This window comes from Protopterus annectens, chromosome 8.part0 (genome assembly GCF_019279795.1).
Source record: "Protopterus annectens isolate FY-2018-M chromosome 8.part0, PAN1.0, whole genome shotgun sequence".
NCBI lineage: Eukaryota > Metazoa > Chordata > Ceratodontiformes > Protopteridae > Protopterus > Protopterus annectens.
This window is the reverse complement of record NC_056741.1, coordinates 1,398,544,129-1,398,561,978: the sequence shown is the minus strand read 5'-3', so window position 1 is coordinate 1,398,561,978 and position 17,850 is coordinate 1,398,544,129. Positions and strand designations below refer to the sequence as shown.

The 17,850-nt window shown below is 38.8% G+C and overlaps 1 protein-coding gene across 1 annotated transcript in view; it reads right to left on the bottom strand.

Moving 5' to 3' along the window:
- SIK2 (salt inducible kinase 2) overlaps nucleotides 1–17,850 on the bottom strand; it is an 811,735-nt gene that overhangs the window by 584,423 nt on the left and 209,462 nt on the right. The window contains exon 3 of the mRNA XM_044080995.1: nucleotides 10,604–10,667. Coding sequence (XP_043936930.1) covers nucleotides 10,604–10,667 — 64 coding nt within the window. The remainder of the gene's footprint in view (nucleotides 1–10,603; nucleotides 10,668–17,850) is intronic.

Sequence of the window (17,850 nt, the reverse complement as noted above, 5' to 3'; positions counted from 1 at the left end):
TTCGAGTGCTAATACAGCTGCAGTAATCACAGATGGGTTCTCTGCCGTCAGGAGGTCCCTCGGTCGGCCGAATTCCAAAGTCTTGGTCCGGCGTCGGTTGTCGTCGCTTTGTCTTCTGACGTCAGTGAGGCCAGAGTATATAAGACACAGCCGACGCCATGTTCTTCAGTCTTTCTTGCCTCAGATGTCAGGTGCCCCCAGAAGGAAGGCAATACATAAATTATGCTTATATGTATATACAAGCAATGCAATATAATCCAAAATCAGTGGTTGCAAGCAAATAAACCATAGAAGGATAACCCAGTCAGGTTGTACGAAGAGGTTGTTAGGCCCCATGCCTTTACCAAGTGGGGAAGGAGGGAGGGAAACCTGTACTGCAGCTGTATTAGCACTCGAACATCTACATTTATGGTAGGTACAAAACTGTACTATGTTCATCGTGCATACAGCTGCAGTAATCACAGATGGGTAGAGTCCCAAAGCTACGCACAGGGTGGTAGGTACTAGGAGGAACTGGGTTGAGCCAGAATGCCCTGCAAAACAGCAGTGGCAAAGCCTGCTCTTGTTCTGGAATATAAAGGCAGCTGGTAGTGTTTTGTGAAGGTATGTACAGAACTCCAAGTGGCTGCCTCCAAAATATCTTTGGTAGGAACTCCTCTGAGGAAGGCTGTAGAGGTAGCTGTGGCCCTGGTGGAGTGTGATCTGATACCTGTAGGAACAGATTTCCCATGATAGAAATAACAAAACCGTATGCAGTGGCCTATCCACTTTGAAATAGTCTGCTTGGAAACTGGCTTCCCTTGAGCCCCTACAGCATAGGACACAAAGAGTTGTTCTGATTTCCTGAAGGACTTTGTTCTGTCCAAATAGTAACGTAGCTGCCTATGGATGTCTAAAGAATGTAGCAGCCTTTCCCCTTTGTTTTGAGGATTGGGGTAAAAGGTAGGAAGGTGTATGGCTTGATTTAAAGCTACCCTGGATACCACTTTAGGCATAAATGATGGGTTGGTGAAGGGAAACCCTGTCCTGATGGAAAATGAGAAAGGGCTGCACCGCCATGAGGGCCTGTAGTTCGAAACTCTGAGCTGAAGTGATAGCCAGAAGGAAGGCAGTTTTCCAGGACAAATATTGCAAATCTGTTGAGGCAGCTGGTTCAAAAGGAGGCAATGTTAATTTTTCTAGTATGTAATTAAGATCCCAGGCTGGTATTGGTTGTTTCCTTGGTGGTCTTATATTCTTAGCCCCTCTGAGGAACTGTCGTAAGAGTGGGTGAGAAAATAAAGGAGGATCCGTGTTGAATTCTGCAGAAATGGCTGAGGCATGGATTTTTATGGAAGAAAATGAAAGTCCACTGTTCAGCAGCTCAGCTAGATACTGTAATACCTGAGGCAAGTTCAGTTTTCTAGGGTCCTGGCCTTTTTTCTCATTCCAAGAACAGAACCGCTTCCATTTTGCGGAGTAAGCTTTTCTAGTAGATGGCCTTCTGGCCTCCAAAATGACATCCTGCACCTCCTTGGAGAGTAGGGTCTGTTGTGGTGTTAAGGAATTTTCCATGCAGCGAGATTGAGTGTTTTCAGCTGACTGTGAAGAGTTTTGTAGCTGTGCTGAGTCAGCAGAAGAGGCATTAGAGGCAGGGACCAGGGAGGAGTATGTGTTAGGCTCCTCAGCAGTGGGTACCAGTGTTGCCTTGGCCAATCTGGAGCAATCAGTATCATCTTCGGTCTGTCTGCTCTTGCTTTCAAAAGCACCTTGGGCAGAAGAGGCAGAGGTGGGAATGCGTAAACTGTCCATACTGTCCAACTGAATGAAAGGGCGTCCACTCTCCAGGCCTTTGGATGAAAGGTCCTCGAACAAAACTTTTCCAATTGATGATTCCTGTGGGAGGCAAAAAGATCTATGTCTGGCCTCCCCCACGCTTGGATTATTTCTGTAAACACCTGAGGATGTAACTTCCATTCATGTGGATCTGTCATATTTCTGCTTAAATTGTCTGCCAGCGTGTTTTCCAATCCTGGCAAGTACTGTGCTTGAAGTTCGATTTGCCATTCCAGAGCCAAGTTCCAAAGAGTCATGGCTAGTCTGCACAAGGGGTATGAATGTGTTCCTCCTTGTTTGTTTATGTACCACATTACTGTGGTGTTGTCTGTTCTTATCAGTAATTGTCCTGGATGCAGGAAGTCCTTGAAAGCTGTAATTGCATTTATTACTGCTAGCATTTCTTTTTGATTGATGTGAAGGTGCTTTTCCTTTTGGGACCATTTGCCCTGGATGCACCTGTCCATCATGTGCACCCCCCAGGCGTAATCTGAGGCGTCTGTTGTGATAACTTGATTTGCTTGAGGCTTGCAGAATGGGAGGCCTGTGTTTGCTTGACATGCTTGGGCCCACCATAGAAATTCCTTTTGCAAACATGGGATTATTGGTATTATTGTTTCCAAACTGTGACTGTGTTGAGACCATAGGTTTTTTAGGTACCATTGAAGTTTCCTCATATGCAGCTTTGCACATGGGATTAAAAGAATGCAAGATGCCATGAATCCCAGAGCCTGCAGGATTTTCCTTGCAGTAAGCCTGGTACTTTTTGCTAGTATTTTGAAGTACTGAGATAGTTGCCCCTGTTTTTCTGGCGTAAGGTAGGCCATCTGGGTGTTTGTGTCCAAGTTGGCACCCAGGAAAGTTATTTTCTGAGATGGTGTTAGGCTTGATTTCTCTTTGTTGATTGTGTATCCCAGAGAATGCAGTAACCGTGTCACATATGCCAGATGTTCCAGAAGTATGTGCTTGCTGTCCGCTTGGATCAGGCAGTCGTCCAAATAAGGGTAAATTTGTATCCCTTGAAGTCTGCAGTAGGCAATCACTGATGCCAGGCACTTTGTGAATACTCTGGGTGCAGTAGATAAGCCAAAGGGCAATGCAGAGAATTGATAGTGGATTGAACCTGCAAGAAATCTGAGGTATCTTCTGCAGCTTTGTCTGATTGGGACATGCAGGTATGCCTCCTTGAGGTCCAATGTTACCAGCCAAAACTCCTTGCCCAGCATGGGAAGAAGTTGCTGTAATGTGAGCATCTTGAATTTTGGTGCAGTAGAAATGTGTTTAGGATGGATAAGTCCAAAATGGGTCTCCAGTCGGTTCCTTTCCTTGGTACCAGAAAAAGTCTTGAATAAAAACCTTGACCTTGTTCGTGAGTAGGTACCTCCTGAATAGCTCTCATGCTTATGAGCTTTGAAATTTGTAGTTGTGCCTCTGCCCTTTGATTCTGTGGCAGGTTTGGCATGCCTCTCATTTTTGGAAGAGTGTGAAATTGAAATTTGTAGCCTCTGTTTATAATGTCCAGGATCCATTTGTCTGTTGTGACAATATGCCAATTGCCTGCAAATAATGCTAGCTTTCCTCCCAAAGGTGCTGCCAGCTGAGACATGCTTGGCATGGAAATGAGGGAGTCATTGGGTTTGCTTCCTGTATTGTTGTGCACTGTCCTCGCCACCTCTTGGTGCTGGAGTTTGCCATTGTCAGCCTCTATATGATCCTTGTGATTGCCCTCTGCCCCTTGTGCATCTGTATCTACCTCTTTGGGGCTTGTCAGTGGCTGGAAAGGACCAGTTTTTTGAAGGCCAATTTCTGCTAAAACGTGGTGGTTGGACCTGTAAAAAGGCTTTGACAGTTTGCATAGATTTGGCTTTTCTTCCATTTTCCGTAGTATCTCCTCAGCATTAGTACCAAACAGCACATCCTTTTGTAAAGGAGCATCTAGAAGTTTAGCTTTCACATGATCAGGCAAGTTTTGTTCTCTAAGCCAGGCATGTCTGCGAATGACTGATCCTGTAGCAGCTGCTCTACTTGAGGCCTCTAGGGCATCATAACCACATTGTAAAGTGTGTTTACCCACTTGCTCTGCACTATGCATCATATCCTGTAACTCCTTCAAATCTGGTAGTTCAGGTTGAGACATTTTATTCCTTAATTGTGATAAGAGGAACTGTTGATATTTAAGCATATGAAACTGACAATTTAAGGCCCTCATGGCTAGGGTGGCCGAGGTATATACCTTTTTTCCCCACCTTTCTAAAGATCTTGACTCTCTTTCTGCAGGAAGTGGATTCTTGGCAGTGGAGGCCTTCAATCCCTTGGGGCCTTGTGAAATGGTTTCAGGGTCAGCATTATGGCTTTTGAAGAGAAATTGGTGAGAGTTAGGTACTCTGTAGTACCTATCAGGTTTGACTGGTGCAGGAGGCAGAGAATCCGGGTTAAGGCAAGCCTCCGAATAAACATCATCAAGTATGTCCAAAACAGGGGGTATCACCAGAGGTCTGTGTTGAGGTAACAAAAGAAATTCCCTAAGTCTTTTCTTGGAATCTGAAAGTCTTGGCCTTCCCAATGGAAGTGTTCCCTCAAGGTGTGCAAGATTTCCCCAAAGGAAAAATCCTCAGGAGGGATACAGAAGGGATGGACTGCTCTGCATCCGAATCCTCAAAAGGGAGTAAGAGTGTTCCTCTACATCAGAATGTTCTGATAAAATGGATCCCTGATCAGAAGAGGAGAATCTTCCTCCACTCTGGGTCTCTTGTCTGGAGGGGGTTGAGAACCTCTGATAAGAGTAATTAAATCCTCAGCCATTTTAAGCATCTGTTTTTTAGGCATGGGACCTGGAGATGGGCCCTGTGCAACAGGCCTCTTGGGATGCCTGGCTGCTTTGGATTTAGTAAAGGCCTTAATAGAAAAAGAAGATGAGGGTCTAAGGACACCATGGGTGGAGGTGGACCTGTCCACATTAGTAGGCTCAACATTAGCAAAGGCTTCAGTGGTTGTAGTCTGGGAAAGGGCCGAGGTCCCAGCGGTCTCGGGTACAGAGGACACCGCCAAAGGAGTGTCGTCGGTAGTCAGGGACTGCAAAGGCGTCTCGCTGAGAACCGGACCACCTGTTTTGGCGTGGTGTCGGCGTGGACCGCGGGCCTCGCGTGTCGGTCCTTGTCCTTGCGTTTTTTGGACAAAACGGTAGTCGGAGTGTCCGACGACATTTTATAATCAAAAGCTTTACCAAAATAGTGTTGGGCGATCTCCGCCCGACGCTTAATAGTGCGTTTATTGAAGGTAGCGCAAAAGCGACAGCCCGAGACGTCGTGGTCTGGGCCTAAACAAGGTATGCAGAGGGAATGGAAATCCTTATGCGGTATTTGCTTCCCACAAGAAATACAATTATTAACTTTTTCTGACATCGGTCTGAGGCAAGAAAAGTTTCCCCAACGGGGTACTTAGCTTTAATGAAGACTTCGGTTTCCAAAATTTCCGTAATTCAGGAGCTGGCCGACCGGCACTTGCGAACTGCTTCTGCTTCGGGCACCGCGCGGCAAAAAAGACTGAAGAACATGGCGTCGGCTGTGTCTTATATACTCTGGCCTCACTGACGTCAGAAGAGAAAGCGACGACAACCGACGCCGGACCAAGACTTTGGAATTCGGCCGACCGAGGGACCGCCTGACGGCAGAGAACCCATCTGTGATTACTGCAGCTGTATGCACGATGAACATCTCCATGATGCAGGCAATGGACAACTCATAGTTTTACTTCACTATAATGCCAGCCATTTGTACTGCATTACATTTTAGTAAACCAAACTTTGTTCTTTGCAGTCCTTCAGCATTGCAAGGAACAATTCTTATGTGGAATTACACTGACTATTTCTTCACCATTTCAGACTTGTTTAGTTAACAAGATACTGTATACCTCAAGCTTGATTTATTATACTGTTACAAACCTTTAGGTTTTTGTCTAACATAATGGCACATGCAGAAGGTTAAGGGTAATGCTTCAGGGCATTTATAACATGCATTTTTCCTAATATTTCTACTTCCCCTTCTTGTATACATTCAGCAGTGATGGAGTCCCACAAGGAAAAGCTCCGTACATCTGGCAAAATAAATATTTGGTAAGAGTTTAACTGCTAGGACATTGCCTTATCTTTCTTACTGTATACCACACTATGTGTCACCATGAACATACTTCACTGAGCCTTTGCTTTACATGTCTTTCTGCATTCACCTGTTTTTGTGGTTGCTTTAATGCAGACCTTGCTGAACTTCTTCATTTGTTTACTGTCTTCATGATATTCCACTAATTACTGTTTTTATGTGTGTGAATGAGAGGGAGGATAGAGGAATGGTGAGGATGCAGGGAGTAGAGGTGGTGAAGGTGGATGAGTTTAAATACTTGAGATCAACAGTTCAGAGTAATGGTGAGTGTGGAAGAGAGGTGAAGCAGAGAGTACAGGCAGGATGGAGTGGGTGGAGAAGAGTGTCAGGAGTGATCTGTGACAGACGAGTACCAGTAAGAGTGAAAGGGAAGGTCTACAAGAGGGTAGTGAGACCAACTATGTTATATGGGTTGGAGACAGTGGCATTGAAAAAAGGGCAGGAGTTAGAGCTTGACGTGGCAGAGTTGAAGATGTTAAGATTTGCACTGGGTGTGACGAGGATGGACAGGATTAGGAATAAGTATATTAGAGGGTCAGCCCAGATTGGTAGGTTTGGAGACAAAGCCAGAGAGGCAAGATTGCATTGGTTTGGACATGTGCTGAGGAGGGATGCAGAGTATACTGGAGAAAAAGATGCTAAGGATGAAGCTGCCAGGTAACAGGAAAAGAGGTAGGCCTAAGATAAGGTTTATAGATGTGGTGAGAGAGGACATGCAGGTGGTTGGTGTGACAGAGCAAGATGCAGAGGACAGGAAGAAATGGAAACAGTTGATCTGCTGTGGTGACCCCTAACGGGAGCAGCCGAAAGAAGAAGAAGATTGTTTTTTTGATAGGTTTTGCAATTTCTTGTTCCAAAATTCCAAACTTAGCTGGTTCCTCTATATCACTTAGCTGGAATTTCTACTGAATGTCTGGAGCTACCTGTAAATTATCTGGCATTAAATTATTATTGTGCTGATCTTGATGACCCCGATGGCACTTCTTACTAAGTTATATATATATATATATATATATATATATATATATATATATATAGCCATTAATGCATATGGGGATTTGTTATTTAAAAATAAGTTAACAGGAAAAGGCATTTTAAAAACTGTGTACATTATGTAATGGCCAGAATTATGAGGAAAATATCATGCTGCAATACTAACTTAAACATTACATAAGTCATAGATTACATTGAATAACCCGGCCTGGCATTCTCTTTTCTAAAAAAAAAAAAAAAAGTCTACCTGCCCACTTTTGGCTTTTTTGAAGACTTCAGACAATTTTGATGTATCTACGTGGAACCACATACTAAAAATGCAACATGATGCTTATTACAGGTTTTTTAACCAATGGGAACTGCATGTCCTTGCTTTTGCAGTAGATGTAAGTTTTTTCCAGCAATTTGTCCTAATGCCCCAATGAAGAAAGCTCATTATCTGGAAAACAGAGTACTGATATAAAATGTCTTCAAACTACGCCACAGAAGCAGTTGCATTTCAACTACTGCTCATACCAGGATAAATGTAATCTTTCAGCTATCAGAAGACTTCAAATGGTGTGGTAATCACAATTCATGCAACAACCAAACCAAGGAATAAAGAATTTAACATGCTGTCCATCTATGACATTGAGACAACTCCCCCTACAGGTGATCAAGGTGAAATCCCTCAAGCGTCAGTGGCTTGAAGAAAAAGACATCACCGTTTCCCATAGGAAGTAATTCCCAGTGTGATTTCAAGACATGCGGCTGCAATGATTCCCTTCTTTTGGGAGATTTTTCCCTTCAAGTTGGTGCAAATATGGAGTTGCAATATACAAGCTTGGGGTGGAGGGGCTTGTCCCCATATCAGGAATGCATGGGAGTTTGCTCACACTGCAAAAAATATTTAAGATTATTTTTTTCACCCTTCTGTGATTTGAGAACTATTTTTCAGTACTTTCAATGTAGGCATTGTGCAGATTAAGGTAGAACCTTTCCAGACTGCAGTATTATTAAAAAATCTACTACAACACAAATTATAAAAGTATCTTTTGATTCTAATAAACAGCAGGAAAAAATTGCTGTACCCAGAAGCCATTCCCTTAGCACTTCTGGCAACTACTCTGTAGGATAGGCTAAGATAGGAAATGCTTGACTAACTTAACACTTTTAGTTAAAAAAACAAAAAGGACAACACCCTGAAACCTTGGTCACCTGCTGCTTATTCCAGTAGTGTCATGTTAAAGCAGATCATATATACATATATATATATATATATATATATATATATATATATATATATATATATATATATATATATATATATATATATATATATATATATATATATATCTCCAATGACAAACGTCTCCATTCTTAGTCCAATGTCTAAACTCTTGCCCAGGAAAATAGTTAGTTTAAGAAGAAACCACACCAACATCAACAGTTATGTTACAGAGACCAAATATGACAGACAATAAATGCTTTTAAACTATCATTCCGGTATAGTACATAGTTTGTAAATGACTTACCTGCCTTTTTATAGTTAACCTAGTGTATAACTTTGAAATATATTTTAGGATTCTTTTTCTTATGAGTGTATTTTAGTTGATATAGCTGTGTGTGTGTGTGTGTGTGTGTGTGTGTGTGTGTGTGTGTGTGTGTGTGTCTTTTTCACTATCCAACAAGATGTTTTAATCGGTTTCCAAACTTTCAATTAATAGAGCATACATCTAAAAATACAAGAATAGGTCTAAACATGATTCTATGTACTTGTGGGTGAGGTGAGAAACTAACAATTAGTAAGGCAATATTCTGAAAAATCATGCTTCAACAAAAACATTTCAAAACTCTGACATTACAATTCTCCTAGCAGTCTATCACCCAGACAGGAAATTCCCCTCTACAAGGTTTCTAATTTTTCTTTCATTTTAGTGCATTTATTGTCATAATATGCAGCAGGTTTCTGTACACAGAATGAACGAACCCATATTAAAGCATTCAAGCATGAATAGCTCTCAACCTGTAGACAGTGAAAATAGGTACAAAGGCCCTTGAAAGAGGTACAGTACGTTCAGCCAAAAATCAAGATTTCTACTAAGCATAAAATCTGAACACCAAACAGCACATAACTCTTCCTACTTCCAGTAGGAATGTGAGATACTTCTCAGAAACATGTTTAAAAAACAGAGGTTGACAAAAACAATGGAAAAATATAAGCACATTATCTAAGATTCACTGTAAAATTTGTAGACTTTAATGAAATGTATTGCAAAATTCTATTACTCATGTTGCCACTAGTATGTTGCTCTTGTAGTGTATTTTTTGTATACTAGACAGCTTCAAAAAAATCACATGTGATGACAGGATTCAGAAAACTGTGACACGTGATAAATCAAGTCTGAAAAATAGAGACATTCCTTAAAAAATATGGACATCATGTGCAGGGGTAAATCAGGTCAGAAAATAGGAACATTCCTCCAAACTAGGGGCACCTAAAATGTTTACTAGCATATCCAGGGTCCCATTATCAATACAAAATGCATATCCTTTACTTTTAAAAAGACCCAGCGACACTAAGTGAAGTGATTCCCTGTCAAACAAGCAAACACACACCAAGAAACTGTGTTTATTCATTGGCTAATCATATGTCTCGGAGAACGCAAGGAAGTTTTCTAAAGATAGGTATGATTATAGTTTCATAGATGATTATTAGGTAAGGAACCCCAGGGGCATTTTAAGCCCTGCTTCCTAAAGATGAGACTCAAACCCTGTACCTTGGATCTGCAAGGTAAACACTTTAACCATATGCCAACTCCCAACTGATTGATGCCATTAGCCTTAATGATGAATTATGCTCACTTCTGATAAATTAAGTGTTATCCAAAAGAATTCAGTGTGCCACGTTTTGTTTTTATATTTCTACATCTTAAAACTGTATGAAGTAAAATATGTTAATACAAATAATGACATTGCCTACTTGCTTCCATGGGGTAATGTTTTGGTTTATTTTCTTACAACTGACAAACTCTTTTTTTTTTTTTTAAACTGGCACAGAAATAAATGACCAAATGAAAAATTTACATTTGGTAACTACAAGTCTATTAATCAGACCTTCTCAGACTACAGGTCTGAGGAGTATTTTTCCATTCTGAGTTTATGAGTTTGCTTGACACAGTTCCAAGTTTAATAAAGAAATGTGGAAAACATGAGAAAAGAGACCTAAGCAGCCATGTATACTATCCCAGCACAGCCTGTTGGGAAATCTTTCAGTGTTAATTTCCTTCATGAACCAATTTCCACTTTACACTGCCCAATGGGACCACTTCTTATACAACCCTTACAATGTTTCTAACCAAACAGCCTTGGCTGGAGATTTGTTCCATACCTCACGTCTGTAAAACAGGACAGCACATACTGAGGGGTGTCAGAAGGCATCCCTTTTCCAGCTTAAGAATGTGAGTCATGTCTCTACTACTTCCATGCCAATTAGTTTTATTTAACAGCAAAAGAAAAAAAATATTGTGACTCCCATCTTTATATGAAGATGTGAAGCTAACATGACAGTGACACGGCAAGGAAATATATTTTCATGGCACTTTTACTTTAGAGCTGCATATATTACAAATGTTAAAAATTATAAAAAATGTTGACCTTACCGAATATCTCTCCATTTTTTGCATATTCTGTCACAAGGTAGAGCATATTTTTAGTTTCCATCACCTGAAAATAAAGTATGGTGAAAAGATGAATGCATTTCCATAACAAAAAAAAGTGTAGCATTTTATTTTTAAACTAGACATCCTGAAACATACATCTTAGTTCATTGCACTTATCCACGGTTTTTATGAATACACAGAATGATTCAGAAAACAGCAGCATTGTTTTTAATTAATATGATAATGCCAATGAAAATCCCAAATCCCAAAACATACTGCTTTGAATAGAGTTAGCTGCACTGTTGTCCTTAAATTAGAGGCCGTACAAGTTACAGACCATTCTGCTCAAAGTTTTAAGTAGTCTCTTACTGACTTTCCCACAGATTTCGGAACTGATTGAAAAACTATTCAATACAGACTAGATTTTCACAATGTCGTTTTGGGAATATAATAGCATTTTACTTACAAATGAAAATTTTACTACTTCTGCATATGACTATGCATGAAAATCTGAGTGTGTTTAATGTCTCTGTGGAAGAATTGTTACTTATATTGAATGAACAAAACTTCAACAAGAAGTTAATACTGGCACTAAGAAAATATACAGTATCACTTAACACAAGAGGTGCCAAACACACAGGGTGCTACACATTTTACTAGCATCGGAAGGAGTCACACCATACTCATTTAATAATATTAAAGAAACTCTGAAAAGCATCTCATGTCACACTTTTAATGACTTCCTCATAATTTACATCTTATAACAGAAATCAAGGGGATAAATGAAAGAATATCTGAATATATGGCAGAAATGTACAGAGCATTAGACTATGAAAGAAAATGACAACAAAGTCACATGGGTAAGGCCAAAGGAAGCAGGCACAAGACTGACAATGGAACCAGACACCTGGGCAGTGCTGTCTACAACTTCTGTATCTGCACTTAGGAGAAAACCTTTTCAGGCAAAGCAGGATCAAAAGTTGGAAGTGCTATTTTTGACTTACATTGGTGAAAAATGGTCCCTGAAGGTAAGATTCATCAGTTAGAGAATAATAGAAGTCCTCAGATGTTAACTAGATATGTGTGTTACAGAGGGGGGCCAACAGTGCTTTGTAGAGAATGGTTAAGGAAACTTTTAATGGACCAACTGTCCATTACGAGATTGAACGTACTCGCACAAAATGGTGTTATTGTAACACAATTAAAAAAGTGTCATAGCTTTTTGTGGAAGATTGCAAAGAACATAGGAACATGATACAGAGCAGAATAACTAGTGCCACATTTTACAAGGTTCATACAATGTCCAGGGCACTCAGACTCAAAGTAAATGAAGCAAAAATGCTGGAATATTGTTTAAGATGGAATGGAACAAATGGGCCATGTAAACAGTGTCAGTACCAAAGAACAACAAAAAAGAAAAGTTACTATTTTTGAAGATGTACTGTCTAGTATCCATTACCACAAACTGTTGGCAGATTTGCAAACCTAACAGTGCTGTAAACATTTTCACAAAACTGGCTTATCTCAAGGACACTTGGAAATAGAATGAAGGAATCCTGCATGCAGTTCTTGACTATAAGCATGCAGACAGGATTGATTTATTACATCTGTACCACCTTCAGAGTGGCACTAGTTCCTGGCATTTTGTTAAATGCCAGTGGATGAAGTAATCTGGAGAACTGGCAGAGTATGAGTTTACCTTGATGATAGTGATGTGGACTTTCTACAGATGGTCTTGCAGCAGGTTAAAAGTGGAGACTTTGAGTTACCAAGGACAATTATGAGTTTTTTTCACTATGGAGAGTTGTTGGTGTCAGCATATGTTTGACAGAGATGACTGCATAAGTTGGAAGGACAAAATGAAAGCTGTAGTGAAAACATGCAGCCCTCAGAACATCACATGAATAAGGCAATACCAAAGACCAGTAAGGCGCTAGAGGTTTCTACCAAATTTCTGAAAGAGAGTGCAGTATTGTAAGACATGTCTGCAAGAAAATGGATGAAGAACTTCAAATGAAGTTAACCATTTGTTCTGATCTCTGAAAGCCATTCAGTCCCTGAGGCTATATGCTCTTAATCCAGATAAGTTACTTGGAATTTAAAATGTCTCATTTCCGGTGTTGTTAGGTATGTTGCATTTGCAATGAATGCTTTGCAATTTTGATATGTTTGTGTTCTCAGCTATTGTTGGGTAATAAAGTCATATTAAAAAAATGAAACACTTAACCAGTTAAATCCTTCCTTGGCTATCAGACTAGCATGTGATGTGTTACTTCAAGCAATGGGTGCTATATTATTACACAAGTTCTTGGATGGCAAAGAGAGGCCCACTTCATTTGCTTAATAACCAGTGATAAAGAATGAATGCAAGTATGTATAAATCAGAAAATAAACTATTAGCCAGAACTAGGTCTAAAGAAATGTATTTAGTATCTAAATGGGAAAATATGCAGACTTTTAATGGCTTTCCAGATTTTACTGTCTGTAATCTAAGAGAAGGAATATCACTGATGAATGCAACCCACTTTTCCTAGAATAAATCCGCAGGGTACTGATGAGTGACTAGCATATTTATTTTTGTAGAAGTTAGAAGACCCAAATAACATGGTTTAAATAGACATATATTATATGAGCATTAAGTGAACAGCTGATATAGCCTCATTTACAGCCTAACCATGTGTAATTCTCTTCTGGCCAGAGTACATATAACTGTCACAGAATAATGATCATGAAATGATCCATTCGGCAATGCACAGACAGAGAGGCTCAGGATGTCAAGGAACCCTATTCTTGATATCTACATCTTAGTGACGGGCACTAAATGTAGGGGACAATTGTCAGCTATCCAAATAAAGTATTTATCTGTACTAATTTAGGTGTATAACAAGCTCAAAGCATTACTATAAAACATCAGAATGCTGTATAAATTAACTGTCTTAGAAATACTAGACTGGATAATGTGAATCTCCACATTTACAAAATTGAAAGATTCCAGTAAAAAACAGTGAATTCTGAAAGTCACTGTTTGATGTCGGGGGCTGCACTCTTACACTCATGTTAGTTAAATATACTAACTCTGAGGTCACTGTTCTGGAGAGTTAGGGGGAATACTCAAACATACAGTGAGCTTGGAATTAATATTCACACTATTTGCACTTAAAATCTAGCTGTCCTGTGGACCACATTCATGACCTCAGAGCTGCAATGGGCACTCAAATTTAACTTACATAGAAAGATAAGTGCTCAAGGGAAAAGGTTACAAAATCTTAGGGAAACAAGAGTGCTTGAGGCTATTCCCAGGAAGACCCTAGAGTCACTAATGAACTCCATAGGGAGCCCTTGTTCCATATATTGGCCTACAGTTGGCAAGCCAGTTGTAGACTTGGCAAAAGTTGTTCTGGATACTAAATGGTCCAAAATACACCATCACAACTGCCCTTATTCTCTTGGGAGGGGCCACAAGGACTTTGCAGTGGGTGCATACCCATTTTACAGCGTTGTACATGGACTCTGTTTTTGCAACTGCTGTGGATATATACTGAGATTAGCTACACAGAATCGTTCAGCTCTGACAAGAGTGTTGCAATGTTATGAATGATGTTTAAAAGGAATGTCTCACCAGATCAGACTGTTAGCATGAGCAGACATTTTGTAAGAGTTCAGATTATACAACAGAACTAATGATCACCAAACACTTTGCACCTGCTCAGAATCACAAAGCCATAAACAAGCTAGCAGAAATATTTGTTTACATGTTTAAGGAAACCAATAAGACAGATAGCCACAATCACAAGCCAATGTGGCACTAAATGAACAGTTTTCTTTTTGCATATGAAAATGCAGTCCACACAACCACTAATTCAATTACTTCAATACTGTTTCTAAATCAGAATTTCATCTCTCATTTGGACTCATTCAAACCCAATACTGAAAGAGCAGTATAGAATTAGCACTTTAATCATATGCCTGTGAAACCAAACACATTTAATACTGAACTACGCGTCAGTATGTCATAACAGAAACATCTGTGTCAAATTCTGTCAAGGACAGGGACTCGCACAGAGGGATCCCAAGTGAAAGACCTGTTCTGGTAGAATTTTTACTTGAAGATAGAACAAGACCTGAATGGGATAATTAGTAAGGCATATAAAATACTGCACTATAACTCTAGGGGTCAATTAGAGGAGTAATCCAAAAATACAAACTCACATTTCTTTAAAGCACACTGTAAAAAGCCAACTAATAAAAAAAAGATGTTGTGTTGCTGATAAACATAGAACAGGTAGTTCACTTTAAAATGACCTCATTTATTTAAAAAGCACACATATGGAAAAAACTTGGACTAAATAACAAAACAAGACAAATGTTAAATGGTTAACTGCTTTTGCACAGTAACATCAGAGCCATTCAAAATAGAGCAAGTTCTATTTAAATAACCTTTGTACATTCATGCCAAACCTGACATCATTGATTAACTCAGGGGTAAACTTTTGGTTATACATGTAAGTAGAGGTTATTTAAATTAAACTGGTTCTATTTCAAATGGCTCTGATGAAGTCCAAGATGTTAATGGACAAAATTTCTAACCTTTTTAACAGTTGTCTTTTGTTTTTTGTTATACCCCAAACAGACTCCAAAGAATTTTTCCTTAGTTAGATGGCAAATGTTGGAGGTGTGATGGGGAAGAAAGGGGTAACTAGAACATGTGTTTTGGGAGTGTAATGAGTTGGCAGACTTCAAAATTTCCTTACAGAATACTCTATCAGAAATACTGGGTGAGCAAATGGGTGTAACAGAGGAAATTATTATTTTGAACTTGGACAAAGGATCTGAATTTGTAAGGCCTTTTTAGGTCTGATTCTGGTGGCTGCCAAAAAAGCAATTACTGGCAAATGGAAATCAAAGTCTAAACCAACTGTATTTGAAGTATTAAATATTATAATACAGATAAAAAAACTGGACATAGGATCTTTATAAAATGGCAAGAGCATATTATATAGAAATAAACAGAAACTGTGGGAACAATACAAAGGTTCATAGGTAAGTACTGAACTAGCTGCCCTTGCAGGCCATTTAAGCCTAGACAATATTCCTTTTTGTGCTAAAAATAACCTATCGCATTTGGTTGTAGACAGGCCTTACCCATCCCTTTGTCGATAATTATTTATTACTCCTGTTATTAAATGCAGAACAATGATGCAGAGGAGAACGTTTAAGGGAAGGCAGAAGAGAGCAATTTATGTAATGTTGGACTGACGATGGATGTCTGGTGCCATGCTCAAAGATGGACAAATGAAGAATCATGTCCTCTGAAGTGAGAAGATTTTGGTAGCAGAATAAGCTCAAAAGGAGTATTCTATGCCAGAGGTAATTCATTTCTTGAGTCTATTTATCCCTTTACTGCATGCCTACAAAGGTCCTAGAGAAGCTACTCTGTCAGACTCTGCAGCACCTGCACCTACAGAAAATGAACATCTTTGGAGGAGTCTACTTTGAAATGGAATACTTTGAAATTTGATATCTAAAATCAATTGTACTGATACCAAGTCACGTAATAATGAATTACTGAACTTCAACACCATTTACTATTTGTTCTCTTTACTCTAGGAATGTTTCAAAACTTTGGAACTCTTTACCACAAGAAATTAAAAAGGAAACAGATACTAAACTGTTCATTCAAAATCTAAAGACTGATTTAAAATGAAACATACTTTCATTGCATAAAACACTAATTTAAAACACTTAAAAAATGCGAACGTTAAAAATAAGAAAGCAGTAGATGAAGAACAAACATTTATTTCATCCTTAGCACCTAAGAGAAAAGCATAAGAGAACATGTTTAAATAACTCCACCACTGTTTTTTACCTTTTGATGTGTAGTTTTATATTTGTGAGTTAAACTGTTCAATATAAAATACTGATTTCCCAACTCTGCAACATTAAAATTACTTAGATAGTATGATAAGTTAAGATAAGCATTTTAGTACTGATGGAACTTTGCGGATTACATCTACCTCCACCTTTTACTCCAATCCTCTCTCTATATTTATCATATATTTTATAATAATATCTGCATTCCTTCCCACTATGTTCTGTTAGTAACACCTTCCTTCACTTGACTAATCCTAAGTGAGAAAATTCCTCTTCTAGCTGACTGTTCCAGAAAAGAATAAGCAATTGGTTGCATATGTAAATATATGGGTGTATACTGTGTATGTATATATATATATATATATATATATATATATATATATATATATATATATATATATATATACATATATACATATATATATATATATATATATATATATACATATATATATAAAATACACACACACACTTGAATTACTGTATCATTGTATATAATATTAGTTTTTTTCAAAACACTGAAATCAGTGTGACTGTTTTGAAATACTATTTCACTATTCTGTTTCTTCACCACTGTATAATTTTTTGCCTGGTTTTGTTTTATTCTGAACGCAATCTGTGCAGCTTTTATCCTGTGGGTCCAGCCCACTGAAAAGGGTCCTTTTTGGCTCAGCTGGCCTTTGTCAGTTAACAAAGAAAACAAACAAAAAAATAAAATAAAGAATCATCAGCATAAATTTTACTGAATTATGCAAGTCTACATATGGAAACATACAGACTGCTGAACTGGGAGTGATACGGAAGCACATTGCTGATGAGACAGAGAACCACACTGATTAGCCCAGAACATGGTGTGGTACAGATCCTGAAGCAGGCAGGCAAATTGTTCCCATGGCAACTAATGGAAATTAACTACTTTTGGGACCTATATCAGGGCCAGTACCCCTGCTCAGGTCAGATTCCTGGTTCTTAGATCAGAAGAGGAGCCTCCAGGGCTTAACAAGTGTAGATGAATGGTGTTTCTAAAAAGGAAAATATTTTAAGTTATATTGCTGAATCTAGGAAGGGATAAAAGGCAATAAGGGAGACTTGTGGAAGCTGGTGAAAACACCTACTTATTTGGAACTGTAATCTTTGTAAATAGTGTTGAATTTTTGGTTTATGGTTGACATTTTGGAGTTTTGACTAAAGTTACAGCTTCCATATATATGCAGAACATACTTATAAGTATTTAACATTCATACCACATTACTACAGTTAAACTGCCAATCATCTTTCACACTACACCTAACTATGGCATGGAATTCGACATATAAATCGCTTATTTTATACTGTAACTAATGCCGTTGCTAATAATATCGACTGTACTGTACTGT